Source organism: Amblyraja radiata, chromosome 18 (assembly GCF_010909765.2).
Source record: "Amblyraja radiata isolate CabotCenter1 chromosome 18, sAmbRad1.1.pri, whole genome shotgun sequence".
Classification (NCBI taxonomy): domain Eukaryota; kingdom Metazoa; phylum Chordata; class Chondrichthyes; order Rajiformes; family Rajidae; genus Amblyraja; species Amblyraja radiata.
Window position 1 is genome coordinate 29698474 of NC_045973.1, and position 15893 is coordinate 29714366.

Here is a 15893-nt window from a genome sequence, read left to right on the forward strand (position 1 = left end):
AATTAATATTTGTAACCTAACTATTGCCATTTACTCATTCCACATTAACAGACATCACAGCTAAAGGTCTTACCCTGGGTTCCATATCTTCGTCATCATCTTCATCTGGGTTGAATGCTTCTGCAGAAACTGTAATAGAATGTAACAAACTATGAATCAATTGAAACATAATTCATAAGCAAACACGAATTGAAAAATTATCCCTGGGCTATATAATTTTTTTCCCATTTAACTGGTAATCAAAGCAAAACAAAAAGATTTAAGTATTAACAAAGGTACACAAAATTGCTGGGGAAACTCAGCAGGTGCAGCAGCATCTATGGAGCGAAGGAAATAGGCGACGTTTCGGGCCGAAACCCTTCTTCAGACTGATGGGGGGTGGGGGGGGGGGAAGAAGGAAGGAAAAGGGGAGGAGGAGGAGCCCGAGGGTGGGAGGGTGGGAGGAGACAGCTAGAGGGTTAAGGAAGTGGCCCTCTAGCTGTCTCCTCCCACCCTCCCATCCCCGCCCTCGGGCACCTCCTCCTCCTCCCCTTTTCCTTCCTTCTTCCCCCCCCCCACCCCCCATCAGTCTGAAGAAGGGTTTCGGCCCGAAACGTCGCCTATTTCCTTCGCTCCATAGATGCTGCTGCACCCGCTGAGTTTCCCCAGCAATTTTGTGTACCTTCGATATTCCAGCATCTGCAGTTCCCTTTTGAACACTAAGTATTAACAAAGTTGTTTCACTTAATTTTTTTTCAGTTCTTAGTTTAAAGATTCCGTTACACAACTCTCTTTATTACTTTATTTTGAAATCATTATTAATGCGTCCAGCAAATAAATTTCAACACTGTATAAAGTACACGGAACGCTCATTTGACACAAAAGAAAAAGAAAAACTGAAAGTTATGCAAAGCAATCAATATTTCCAAAGTGAGTTATTGAGAGTAAAACATTGGTCTTTTCAATTTCAAGACAGGAAACTTGCATTCACCAAAGGTCGTTGGGATACAAGTGTCATTTTTTCCAGATACCAGCCAAAGATTCTCAGGAATAGGATCTTTCAGCATTGAAATAGTCAAGGGCCATCACCCGTGGCGGTGTGTTCCAGGACCCCACTCTGTGTAAATAAACATTACCCCGCACAACTCCATTAAACCTTGACACTTGTATAAGGCTATAAGGCTAAAAATGACACTTGTATAAGGCTATAAGGAGAGGCTGGATAAGCTGGGACTATTTCCCCAAAACGTAGGAGGCTGAGGAGCAACCTTGGAGGTAGTCAAAATCATGAGGCACAAATAAAGGGAATGGTCACAGTTTTGCTTCAAAGGCCCTACTCAATGAAATAATGCAAGTTGTTAGAAACAAAGTGCCGGAATAACTCAGTAGGTCAGGCAGCATCTCTCAGCCTCCCAACAATCAGCTGTGAAGAATGCAAGTTATTTCTACATGCAGTGGAAAGTTTGGATATCTTTTCTCTGTTTACCCAAGACCATTCAAATAACAATTTGTAGAAACCAGGAGAACGTGGATAGGGAATGTTTTGGGTTGAGATCCTTCCTCAGAGAAGATCAGCACTGTGTTTCGTTTATTTACTTAGTACAGGTAGTTGATACATTACATTTTTACTTAAATTTTCAGTTGTGCACATCTCAACATACACATGAATTATATCTGCCATTTACTTGCTGTACTTCTACAGAATTATATTAACTGTATAACACAAAACTGTATAACAGACAGTAAATACATTATAGTCAAACGTCCCCAGAATTCTTACTTGCAGCAGCACAACAGGCATGAAAACATAGTACTCTATCAAAACAAATAAGTTCAGTATATATAAAAACCCAAAGAATTATAGTGCAAAGACAAAAGTCTATGTAGTTTGGAGTTTATTTGGAGATGTAGTGTTTAATAGCCTGATGGTTGCAGGGAAGAAGCTGCTCCTGAACCTGGACGTTAGTGTTCAGGCTCCAAAACCTTCTTCCTGATGACAGAGTGAAATGAGTGTCACCAGGTTGGTGTGGGACTTTGATGATGATGGCTGCCTTTGAGGCAGCGACTCCTATAGGGAGGTTGCACAGCCGTCGGGTCACGACCCATGACTCGTGCTGTTGCCACGCTACGCCAACTGGAGTACACGCGATGAACTGCAGGTAGCGGGCCCATTAAAACCCGCCGAAATGGTCAATTTTTGCACTGTAAATAATTATGAAAACCGGGATAAGCGTGAGAGACATTTATCCTACTTCAGAATTCCAAAAGTGAGGAGAAATGACGGTAGATAGAAGCGAGAGCTGAAGGGACAAAAACACCCAAAGTGCTTGACGAATATTGGCCTTTTGCTCACTGCATTTCATCAACAGTAAGGCATTATTTGTGTTTTTTCTTGATTCCGTTGGCATCTAAAACGTTTCAGAAGTGATAAATCTGGCTGTAAAATTTTAAAATCACCCATGGTTCTCAAGTGGGTTTTTACATACAAAAAGAAAACGCCTCTGAAGCAAAGTTTATCATTTTTAAAAATCGCAAACCATTCGTGGGTTTTGAATTACATTTTACTCAGATGCAAGCGAAGGAATGGCATAATTGTTAGCTGTTAATTGGACAAAATCAACCTCAACAAATTGACAATATCCTATTGAAAGGGAATGGGTGTTTAAGCTGTCAGGACATTTTATTATTTGCCAAAATATACATCTCAAAAGCATAATGATAGAAGACTAGTTACTTTTCCACACACCACTCGTAAGTCTGGAGATTTTTTTAATGATAAATTTAGCTTCAGAAGCGTTATCTTTTTGCATGTAAAAACCCACTTCAGAACCATGGGCAATTTTAAAATTTTACAGACAGATTTATCACTTCTGAGACTTTTTAGATACCAAAGGAATCAAGAAAAAACACAAATAATGCCTTACTGTTGATGAAATAGTGAGCGAACACGAACATTTCCAATATTTTCTATTTCGATAGCTGCACGGCCAATGTTCGCCAAGCACTTTCGCTGTTGTTGTCCCTTCAGCTCTCGCTTCTCTTTACCTTCATTTCACTTCACTTTTGGAATTTTGAAGTTGGGTACATGTCTCTCACGCTTATCCCGATTTTCATAATTATTTACAGTGCAAAAATTGACCATTTCGGCAGTTTTTAACAGGTAGGAAAGTACGCGTTTCGCGTGTTAACAACATATGCCGGAAGCTGCGATATCCTCCAGAAGGATTGAGCAGCTCCGTGCGTCAAGCCCTATGACCCTACGTGCAACCCCCCTATAGATCCATTCAATGGTGGGGAGATCTATACCTGTGATGGACTGGGCAATGTTCACCACATTTTGCAATCTTCTTTGTTCCTATGCATTCAAATTGCTGAAGCAGGCCATGATGTATCTGGCTGCATAGTCATGAGTACAGAGTGCATAGAGCAGGGGGTTGAGCATGCAGCCTTGAGGTGCTCCTGTGCTGATGGTTATCAAGGAGGAAGTGCTACCAATTCATACAGATTGTGGTCTGTTGATGAGGAAACCAAGGATCTAGTTGCAGAGGGATACACAGAGGCACGGTTTAATGAGCCTGGTAACCAGTCTGGAGGCTATGATGGTGTTGAATGCCGAGCTGCAGTTTTTGAATAACAGTACGTGTTTTTGTTGTCCAAGTAGTCCAGTGCAGAGCGGAGACCCAGCAAGATCACATTCTCCGTTGACCCTTTTGTGGTGGTAGGCAAATTGTAATGGGTCTAGGTTCCTGTTGATGTAGGAGTTAATGTGCGCCATAATCAACCTATCAAAGCACTTCATCACCATGGTCGATACTCGTTAAGGCACTTTGCCTTACTCTTTTCATGTAAACCAGTATCTGCAGTTCCTTTGTTTCTCCATTACTCAAATACCAAGTGATTTACACAACACATAATTGGATATGGCTTAACTAAGCATCACTATGAAGCAGCAAGCAAAACGTTTACAAAGTTAGTCACAATTGTTCATCAGCTGAGAATTAAACTTAAATCCAAAACAGCAATAACTCAAACTGCTTCAAACATGTTGGTCTTTTTTTTTTTTTACACACACAGTAATTGACACTGACTTCCCACCAACAAGTACTGAGCTGCCAAAGCTCCTATATATGGAAATATTGGAATATTACAACACAGCAGATGAAAATCTATATCTTGTAGGTATTTTAATCTTAAAGTTAGAATATGTTAAGATACCTATAAGAATTTCAACAGATAAGTTTCTTTGGTCAGGCTTGTTACCTGGAACATCATGATATCACACATGAGCTTTATCGCTTTCTCCACTATGTCTGGCCAGATAGCTGTAATTTGATAACGTTAATTAATGCTGAAGATTCAATATGAGAAGCAAAATTTATGGCAAGGACCAATTGTGATTTTGTGCACCGGAATCTTATAAATTGATAACTAAAGAGGAACCATGTGTTCAGGTACAGCCTCGCTCTTTCAACTCCTGTTCCTGAAACTAAGCAACCATTTATTTTCAATGGTTGTTATGACACATTTAATGGGTAATAATGGCAAATATGACCAAAAAAATGCATTTCATAACTGCAGCATGACCCAATATATTCCAAAACAAATGAACAAAATGTTGTAGGAAACCTTTATGATTTGCACAAAAATTAAATTAGAGTAACCATTCTTCTCATCTTATGTTAAATTTACTTTGTTTTACAACATCTTTGTTCATGCACATAACTCCTCACATTTGATTTTCATAAGATCTTTGCACCTTTCAAATACATAACAGAGTAATTATACAACAGAAACATGCCACTTCAATAGGATTCACTATAATATTGACTCATTAAACATTGTTGAAAAGAGATCATACCAATTTTTAAGAGAGAGTTATATAGAGTTAGATAGAACTCTAGGGGCTAGTGGAGTCAAGGGATATGGGGAGAAGGCAGGCACGGATTATTGATAAGGGATGATCTGCCATGATCACAATGAATGGCGGTGCTGGCTCAAAGGGCAGAATGGCCTCCTCCTGCACCTATTTTCTATGTTTCTATGTTTCTAATCTTCTTCTCCTAAACTCTAGGATGGTGAAATTAATTGAAGAAAGTGGAAACTTTTCACATAGTTGTAAACAAATGTGGAACTTTCCATTGTTCGAGTGTCCTAGGTTTCCTATTAGCTGAAGTTCTACGTGGCATTCCTTGTGGATAAGTTGTCTCTTTCAACGACTTTTGTACTCAATGGCCCTGGCTGATGCCCAAACATGCTAAACGCCTTCTTTGCCATCCTGTCCACCCACATTGCTACCTTCCGGGAAAAGTATACTTGGACCCCAATTGTTATTTCTGTTCTACAATACTCGCCACGGCCTTGCCATTTGCTGTGCAAGTCCTACCCTGTCTTATCTAAATAGAATGCAACACTTGCACCTGTCCAAGTTAAATTCTCTCTGATATTAGCTGCCTTCTTGCAGCATCATCTCCAGTAAAATCCCTTTGATGGTGCGACGGTCAGTAACCTTGTTTCAAATGTAAAATGTTGTATTTAACAGCCTGTATTAACATTCCGCTGTTCCAGTTGAAGTAAATGGACAGTCACACTTTCCCAGTACTTCCCCGGGGCCAAGGAAAAAGCGTTCACGTCGCGGCCCTGTTTCAACCAATCTTTCCACCACCACGCACAAGAAGCACAAGAAGCGCAAGACAGACACCATTGGGCAGATGCCAAGAAGTGTGTTCAGCTCTGGCTGAACAACTTCTAATCTTGTGTGTGGACTCGATAAGAAGAAGAAGTACTTCCCCAGAAAATCCTTCCAATACTTGTTGCATTGTCTGCATAAGCCTCAAAGTTACATGACCCGCAAATTTTATTGCCTTCAAATATTTGCATCAACAACGCCAGTCCAGTCGTGTTGTAGCAACCTCCTCAGTTGGATTAATGGTGACAAAACCTATTATCCATGTTATAACTAAATATGGATAAAGAAAGGAAACTTGAATTCAATTAGTCTGTTCCAGGCTCTTATCTCCACCTCAAAGAGTGAGAATGTAAACATTAAACATTCTGACACCAGCACTAAATAAACCAAAAATGTGCCCTAAACTAATGAAGTGTCAATAATTAAGATTCCTGAACGAACTAGGAATTTGTTTTCTGAAGAGAGAAGAAAATGTTTTGCCTGTTATAACTGTTGGTCAAATACCGAAATGTTAAAATTCTTCAAATTAGATGGAGCCTGTTCGACAACCTCCCAGTTCTCTTTAATCCTTACCTCTGATTACACCCTGTCTTTTAATTGTCTAACACAGTTTGATGATGAAAAATGCTGGTAGTCTGCTTAATCCCGTGCAAAACTCCACTGTCTTTCTTAGATATATATAAAGGCAAGATAACAGTTCTGTTAATATAGACAAGAAAACCTATTTTATGCCTTCTCTTTGGACTATGGTGCATCTTTTGTTTGCACACTTAGACCATTCTACCTATTTAGATTGCTAAAAATCAATAACCCACTGAAAAACAGATTATAATTCTGTTATCAATACAAAGGAATACATTTATTTTTTTAAAGAAATAGAGGTGGATAACTTCCAAACTTTCCAGCGGAGAGTTTGGAAGGATTTGAAAAAGATTATCAGATTAGTCTGAAGAAGGGTTTTGGCCCAAACTTTGCCCATTTCCTTCGTTCCATAGATGCTGCCTCACCCGCTGAGTTTCTCCAGCATTTTTGTCTACCTTCGATTTTCCAGCATCTGCAGTTCCTTCTTAAACATCATATTAGTATTCACAGATAACAATTTCAGCGATGGCAGATAATGTGGAAGGAGATCAGAGTTCCAGCAATGGAAGTAGATGTTGATAATGGAGTTCAGCTCAAGAGTGAACAGAAGACTTGTGTGCACACCATTACATGGAGATTTCACCAGTCAGAAAAAGATCATAAATAAGGGTACAAAACAATGAGAAAAGAAAGTGATTTTGCCAATGTTTTTTTATGGGAAGGATTTGTTCATCCATGCATTGTCAGTGATGTTGTCAGACAGTACAAAGTGCATAGATTGGGTTGCTGTTGAGGTATTGCCAATGGTATTAGTTTTCTGCCGAAACCAAGCAACTAAAAGCCCTTTAAGGGATGTTAAAGATTTTTTTGACATGATCAAATCTGAACAGGGGAGCTCTCCCAGTCTTTCAATTGATATTTATACCACAGCTTCCACTTCCTAAAAAGATTATCTGGTCATTTTGTCTTATTGCTTACCCCGCAAGAGCAACGAAACACGGTTTACAAAGACCTATGGAGAAACAATAAAGCTGAGGTCATTAACTCAAAATATTCACTATTTGAGATGCTGCCTGATCCGTTAATGTTGCAGAGAAATAATATCTAAAACGTTAGTGTAAACTGTCCAAACCCATATTTCAATAGCAGTGCTTTCTTCCACAGTTTTCTCATTCACACAAATTAATTAAATTGCAGAGAGAATCATGTTGAGTAATAACCACAATCTGGTAAATTGTACTGGCATTTTCTTTCTAGACAGTTTGTTTGATTTTATAATTTGCCTCAGTGAGATTTGAACTTAATGGTACTGGTGCAGAATTAATATAATTTAGCTCCTTTGGAATCCTAAATTATTATTTTTTTTATAGTCACAGAAAAAGAAAACTAATATTTTCTAAATTTAGTTTGCTTAAATTCAACATTGAGTGTGCTGGAAAAATTGTAAATGTACTGCATCAGAAAAAGAGTTAAAATGTTGCCGACACTTATCCTTTCAATTTTTAAGACCTTTTTTCGTTGCCTTTTATGGTGTTTAAGACTGATGGCTGCCTGAACTGGAGAATGTATTATCACACAATAGCCTTTATTAAAAGAAAATTGACTCAATGCATTCCTCACTCTTAAGCTCCACTATTAATCAAAGTAGAAGCTTTCCCATCTTGTCCATTTGGGAATATAACTTGGACAATTTATTTCGGGAAAGCGAGCAATTCACAAATAAAGAACTGTAAGAACCTGATGCATTTCTTAAAATTCCCGCATCTTTCCACTCTCGGACACAAGATTGACATGCAGTTGGAGGTGTTGACGTTTTCAGTGTACGTGAGGTCTGAGAGCACAACCGTTTCATCCTGTTTCACTCCTCTCTTCCAACTATGTATGAATGCTTTTATTATTCAAATACTTCTCCAGTTAGATTTTGAAATAATTATGGATTCTGTTGGTGACAGATTCAGACAGCAAACCACCAAATTCCTCCTTTCATTCTTTGTGGTTATATTAAATTCAAGTCCTTGTATCACGGTTCTGTGGAAATACTTTCCCCCTAAATTACCCTATTAAAACTTTATTTTCAAAACATCCATCAGATTTTCTCTTGGCTTTCTGTTTCAATGCAGAATCCCTGCTTGTCTTGTCTCCAAGTATAATCACATATGACATTTTGATATAGTATGGCATAACAGTTCAAGGAAGAAAATACTGGGACTGTCTACAGGATATATTGGGTACAGTGAGAGAATAGTTCAATAATTGAATTAATGGCTTGGAATTATGATTCTGAGACACATGTTCAAACCCGTGTAGCTAGGAGGTTAAAAACGGAGTAAATTGCGTGCGTCAGTAATGATGACCATGAAATTAATGGAATGTTTGGATTGTAGATGACAACATTTGTTGGTATGAATTGAAGATAGCAACAAACATCAAAGTAATAAAGACATGCTGTTAGATTTGGCAAATAAATGGCAGACAGAACTTAACGCTCAAAAATGTGAAATATACGACATTCTAGTCAAAAAAATTAGGAGAGGCAATTGAACACAGAGAAGAGTTCCAAAAGAGATACAAGACCAGAAGTCTAGCAATGTACATTAGTTAAAAGTGTTGAGAAAGTGGTAAAAGAAAACCCAAAAGGAATCATAAAGAGAGGCATGGAGTACACAAGCAAGGAAGCCACAATCAACCATTAGAAAACATTGGTTCAGACACAAATACTTGTGCAATTCTGGGCGCCAAATTGCAGGAAAGTAAAGGCTTCAAAGAAACTGCAGAAGAGAATGCAAAATTAATCCACGAATAGATAATTTAGTTATGTGGATAAACTGGAGAAGGCAGGACTGCTTGCGCGAGGAGCAAAGGCATTGTGACGTCATCCAGCTCGCTTCAGCACGTTAGATTTTAAAAATGTCAGATTGGTAAACAATTTTAGTAAAACTCAGGAAATAATTAATCGAATTTCCAGATGAGGGGATTTTCGAAACCATGAGGTAAATCTCTACCGGAATATGTAAAAATGTCACCGTTATCTCGTCGGGTTTAAGGAGATGTGAATTCCATTCTTCTCAAATCTAGAGAAAGGCCCAGCCAATTCCATTTCTCCTATTATCCCTGGAATCGGTCCAGTCAATCTTCATTGCAATCTCTTCATGGACATTTAATCAGAGAAACCGTACCCATCAAAAATGCTCGTTCAGTCAAACCAGACTATGTAACTGTATGCGCCATGTTCAACTTCGTACTACAATCCTTAAAGACCAACATTCCATTTGCATTGAATTATTTGCTGTGCTTGCATGCTTAAGAAAAATTCTCATTCTTTGCGTTCAACAATCAACTCTCAATCTATGTCAGTATATAACCCCAATTACTCTGACCGTGTTGACCAGTCTCAAATGTGGTCCTTATCGACTGCATTCTGAATATCTGAAAACACCATGTCCTCTGCTTCCCACAAAATTCTACTTTACATTCTTTGAGAACTCCAGTAAATTAGTCAAATAGGATTTCACTTCTACGAATCCATGAATTAGTCCATCCATGCTCAATACTATCATTCTTGTATTTTGCATTTCCCTCATTCTTTTGTTTTCGCTCCTTTGTCTAAGTTCTGTTAGCACATGCTTCATTACATTTTCACAACCACTGATCTTCGACTAACAGGTTTACAGTTTCCTGTTTATCCTCTCCCTCAATTAAAAAAATTATAATATGGGGTCACCTTCCCCTCTCCTTCCCTGTCGGCATTTCATAGAAACCGTTTGCTTGGTAACTCCTGTTCCATTCCTCTGTTCCCCCAAACACTCCCTCTTATGGCACTTGGCAACACTTTTTTCATCTCCTATTCCCACTGTCCAGACACCCAAACAGTCTTTCTAGGTAAAGCAGTGATTCAGTTACACTTCATCCAATCTAGTGTACCACATGCAGTGTTCACAGTGTGGTGTCCTCGAGTGGAGAAAATAGATACAGATCGGGTGACTGCTCTGCAAAAATCTGCCACGTAAATTCCCCACTATGCTCCCACTGCAGCCCATTGGTCTGTGGCCTCCTCTATTAAAAACTTTCTTCTTCCTCTGAAAGTGGAGGACGTGCCTGGTCAGACCCGCCGGGTATGTCCTCCCACTTTGTATTTTGCATTTCCCTCATTCTTTTGTTTTAGCTCCTTTGTCTACGTCCTGACTTCTTAACTGCTCCTTTCCACTCATTGAGCATGTTCACGGCAATTCCCAATGGTCGCACAGGTTTTACCCTAAAGATTTCTCCTACTTCTCCCATCCTTCCTCCAGCTGAACCAATGTTTTTATCTTTCCCACTTTTTATGAAAGATCTACAATCTAAAATGTTAAATGTTTCTTTTCCCACAGATATGGCTGTTTCTGTTTTCATTTTTAATTTCCAACATCTGCAGTTTTTTAAAAATCATAACCTTATACAGGTACATGGATAGGAATGTTTCAGAGGGATAAGGGCCTAACGCAGGAGAGGGAATTACTGAACACAGAGCATCTTGGGCAAGTAGGACAAATTGACTTGTTTCCGTGTTATATGACTATAACTAATCTACACATTATGTCACTCTGCAATTTACTTGTTGCCTTGCATAACCTGCTTTGAAGTTCTAATGTGATGATTTGCATGACCTATGTAAATAATAAATACTTCAACAACCTTTTATGTTACATTGATTGAGGAAAATATACAACTTCAATTTGGACGACCAACCCTATACAACTAATATTTTTGGTCCAGCTTCAAATCACTAAATGGGCATGGAGGACAATGGGCTGTAGCAGTGATTTCAGTGTACAGGCATATTTACAGGCAGCTTCTTCTTCCCTAACATATGGTGTCCAGAATCAGTTCAAGTAAATTGCTGAAATAAATGCAAATAATCGCATCAAATCAAAGCCAAATAAATACTTAGTTCATGACCCTGTCAATAAAAAACCTTGGCCAATTGCCCAGGTCAGTATGATGTCAAATCACTTAAGTACATTTGAGCAAAAGGTTATATTTAAGACACAAGCTTACCAATCTCATCTACTTGAACTGCAAGATATTAAAACAACGCTTAAAACAAAACTGGACCACAAAGTAAAACACATTAATGCTTCAATGAAGATGGAAAAAATTATCAAAAATCTTTGATGGATGTCTCTGATATAAGACACCCCCTACCCCCACATTACCGAGGGAGGGAGTTGGTTTTCTAGAAAATGGGCCACTTCTCAATTTTCCGTAACACAACGCTGACTCATTTAGCATGTATCAAGAAAAGCCAGTTGAAGAGAATACACTTTGCTGATTTATTTATTTCCCCAAACCAAACCCCATCTTCCCACCCCAAACCCCTCCTCCCACCTAAATCCAGTGCATTTTATTCTACATCTCAAGTTTTTAGGACTGGCTTGTGAATTCTGAACAGCTGTAACACAGGAGTCGCATGGTTAATGCATTCATAAAATTATGTTAGCTAATTAATTGAAGGCGTTTTATTATGGCTTCTTGCATTTGCAGATTATAAATAAGACAAAATAGGTGCTCCATGCACATTAAAGACATTCGTTTCAATTTTGAGAATGATTTCATATGGTTTAGCACCACTTCAGTGGAGTAAATCAGGAGAAAACCATATGGAGGATAACAATTGCAAATATTTGACATTGATGTTTGGACATTAAACTCTCCACAATGAGCAGGCAATCTCAGTCCAGCTTCTTCTTTCCTAACATATGGTGTCCAGAATCAGTTCAAGTAAATTGCTGAAATAAATGCAAATAATCGCATCAAATCAAAGCCAATAAAATACATTAAAGTTCCAATCTTCAATTCACACTAGAAAATACGACAGGAAAATTAATCAAATATTTGATCAGATGCTAAGAAAAGATTGGAATAGAGCAAAAAAATTAGGATCAAAAATAAATGATCAGAAATATACATATTAAAAATCCATTGCAGTTTTATTTTTTTCCTGGGGGAATTTCACACCACTTCTCTGGTTAAGGAATTGGATAACTCAGACCAAATGCAAGGTGACTATGGCATTTTTTTTTTTAATGTCCCTAGATCATAAATACTTTAGGTTTATGGCAATGAAATGTCTGATTTTGTTGAAGAAACCCCAACAGCAATGCAACCTTGACAAAAATGTTGGGATTGTCATGGTCAACTACATACACTCAATGCCCAAGGATACTGCACAATGATGCATTACCACTGACAAATCAAAGTACTACTCTGCTCGACCTCACTGTTGACATTGGAATTTGTCACTGGAGATGTCACTGGGCGCCGTCCTGTATGGGTATGGCTGCCCAGCCTACAGCTGTCCTTTTTTTCACTTTTTTTAAATTTTTAGTGAGTTAAAGTGTTTTGTATTTGGAGGTTTAGTCTTTTTTATGTGGGGGGTGAGGGGGAACTGCTTTTCAGGGTCCCCACCTGGTTGGAGAGGCGGCTTCCCGTGGGCCTGGAGCGGCGTTTTCTGAGGGGACTGGCCAGAACCTCGCTCAGCAGCGGCACAGCGCTGGAGTGCTATCGCGGAGCAGGCGATGCCTTGCCCGGGTCACCACGCTGGAAACATCACGGAGCTGCGGGTCTGTGGAGCAGCCAGCTGCGGGCGGCAGCGCTGAACTTTACATCAGGAGCCTGGGATCTTTCGCTGAAATCGCCAGTGGTGGAGCTCCGTCCAGCGCGGCCTGTTACCCTCGGAAGCCGCGGTCTCGGGTAAGGAAGCGGCCGTTCCAGGTATTCCAAGCCGCTGTAAGGATTCTCCCGACGCCGGAGCACCATCATCCGGCGAGAAGGGCCTGGAACATCGGGCCTCCGTAAAGGCGACTGTGAAGGCCTCAATAGGCCCGACATGGGGATGGGGACTGGACTTTGCGCCTTCCCTCATAATGGGAACGATTGTGGGGGGATGTTTTCACGTTTAAATGTCTTTATTATTGTTATGTTGTTTTCTTTTTAATGTGCTGCAATGGCAATCCGCATTTCACTACACCAATTGGTGTATGTGACAAATAAAGAACCTTTGGAACTGTTGCGTTATAATGCTGAGAACTATATTCTGCACTTGTATCTTCCGCTTTGCTGTACCTATTGTATTTGAATTTGACTTGAGTCAAGAGTCAAGTGTTTTATTGTCATGTGTCCCAGATAGAACAATGAAATTCTTACTTGTTGCAGCACAACAGAATATGTAAAGATAGTACACTGTAAATAATATAATAAACGAGAGAAAAAAAGAAAAAGAAAAGTTCAGTGTGTATACAGTATATACACACCCCCACAAGTACACATATATATATCCACCTACATATACACACACACACACATATATATACATACACACTCAAAAAACAATGATTGTATTGATATTTAGTACTATCCAATCTGATTTGATCGCATGCAAAACAAAGCTTTTCACTGTACCGTAGTACACGTAACAATAATAAGCCTTAACCTTTTTCATAATCACCATTCAAACTAAAATGTATAACATCCACTAAGTCTTCATTAGTAGAATGTACTTAATCGTGATGTTGCTCAAACTGCATCAGTTCCAGAAATCAATGCCAGAAATCTGAAATAATAAAGTGAAAATACCGCAAATACTCAGGTATTCTCACAATACTCTCACAAGCAATGCCAATCTGTGCCATCCATTCTTTCATGGTCTCCATCATATCATACTTTCTCTTGGCTCTCTCAACCTTCCCATTTCACTGCAAATGAAATTATGCCTATTTTCTAAATATATCCAGCCCTGAAGCAAGATCATAGACACTCGATTGCTCTCTCTACAGTTGCTCTCCGACCTGCTGAGTATGTCCAGCATGTTTTGAGTTGTTATTAATTTCAGATTTACAACCTTTTTCAAATTACTCAAGTTGGGCCTCATCTGCGGAAACAAAACAAATTTCACGATTCAGATTGATGACCTTACATCACTTCCCTTAAGCATTTTTTCCCTCCACCTTTATAACAGTTTCAATAATGTCTTACCAGTTGCTATGGAGATAATGAGATTACACCAAATTAAACGTCAACCACAGGTTTAATTATCCTAAGCCAGATTGTGCACTTGAATCTACAATGAATGATATATGGAATTGCTGAGCAAATAAGGAACAATAACATGTTATCGTGGCTTTTAAGATTACTTATTACTGAAATCAGAAATACAAGTGTTGTGATTTTTAAAACTAGGTAAAGTAGAACACAAAAATCCTTCATAGGCTAAGTTTTCTCTCTATACAACCATCCGAAGCATTGCTGAAATTTAAATTTGTCTTTCTGCTGACTGGATAGCACGCAACAAAAGTTTTTTTTACTGTACCTTGGTACACGTGAAAATAAAATAAACTAACTAAATCTTTTAGTTGCAAGTCTAGATTTAGCATCCAAAGTCATGAAGCACAAAAAGTGAAACTATTATTCTCACTATCGTACCATATTGCACCAGATTGCTTGTGAACACAAACTGAAAGATTAAGTTTGTTTGATACAGATAGGAACAAAGTGACATACTCATGTGAACCTCCATTTTGGGTACAGTGGAGATTCCGATAGCACTAGAGACTATGAGATTTGAAGCTCAAGCATTTTGTATTGGCTGAATCACAAGATAAATTAAACTTTCAGATCGACACTTACTGTGAAACAACTTTCAAGGTAAGGTTAATTTAGATTAGATTAGATTAGATTGCCTTTATTGTCATTCAGACTGAAGTCTGAACGAAATTGAAGCAGTCATACATACAATACAATACAATAAAAAACAACAATAAACACATATTAACATCCACCACAGTGAGTCCACCCAGCATCTCCTCACTGTGATGGAGGCAAAAGTCTTAGGTCTCCAGTCTCTTCCCTCCTCTTCTCCCTCTGCGCTGAGGCAATACCCCCCGGGCGATGTTACAACTGTCCCGCGGCTCAAACACCGCAGCCCGGGGTGGTCGAAGCTGCCGCCCACCAGTCCTGCTGACGCAGCCGCTGGCCCGCGGCCGAACCCCGGACTCAGGCCACCGCCGCCAGAACACCGTCCCAGCCACCGAAGCACCGTTCCAGCCCTGAGCCGGATCGCCCTCACGTGAGTACCGTTACCGTCTCAGCCTCGCGCCAGGCCGCCCCGACATGGGCGCCGCTCCTCCCTCGGGCTGGGAGCGCCGACATGGGCGCCGCTCCTCCCTCGGGCTGGGCCGCCCCAACATGGGCGCCGCTCCTCCCTCGGGCTGGGCCGCCCCGACATGGGCGCCGCTCCTCCCTCGGGCTGGGAACGCCGTACCTCCCCGAGCTCGGCCATTCTGACGGGAGCACCGTTCCTACCTCGGGCCGGCTGCCCTCCCAGGAGCGTCACAGCCCCTCACGAAAGCACTGTTCCAGCCCCGAGCCGGGCCGACCTCACAGGAGCGAGCCCAGTGCAAGTCCTGGCGGGCTCTGCCTCCTGAGCCTCGAGGTCGCCAGCTCCGCCATTAGGCCTCAGCGCAGACGGAGGCAGAGAAGGGGAATACGACAAAAAAGTCGCATTCCCCCGCAGGGAGAGACAGCAAGCCCCGTTTCAACCCCCCCCCCCCCCCCCCACAAACAGAAACTAAAAACCAAAACTAGACTAACCAAAACGAAAATAAATAACACA

General features: G+C 40.2%; 1 protein-coding gene across 1 annotated transcript in view; it reads right to left on the reverse strand.

Moving 5' to 3' along the window:
- LOC116983311 (mitochondrial carnitine/acylcarnitine carrier protein-like) overlaps positions 1-15893 on the reverse strand; it is a 204718-nt gene that overhangs the window by 81385 nt on the left and 107440 nt on the right. Inside the window, exon 9 of the mRNA XM_033037018.1 lies at positions 74-129. Within this exon, the coding sequence (XP_032892909.1) occupies positions 74-129 (56 nt within the window). The remainder of the gene's footprint in view (positions 1-73; positions 130-15893) is intronic.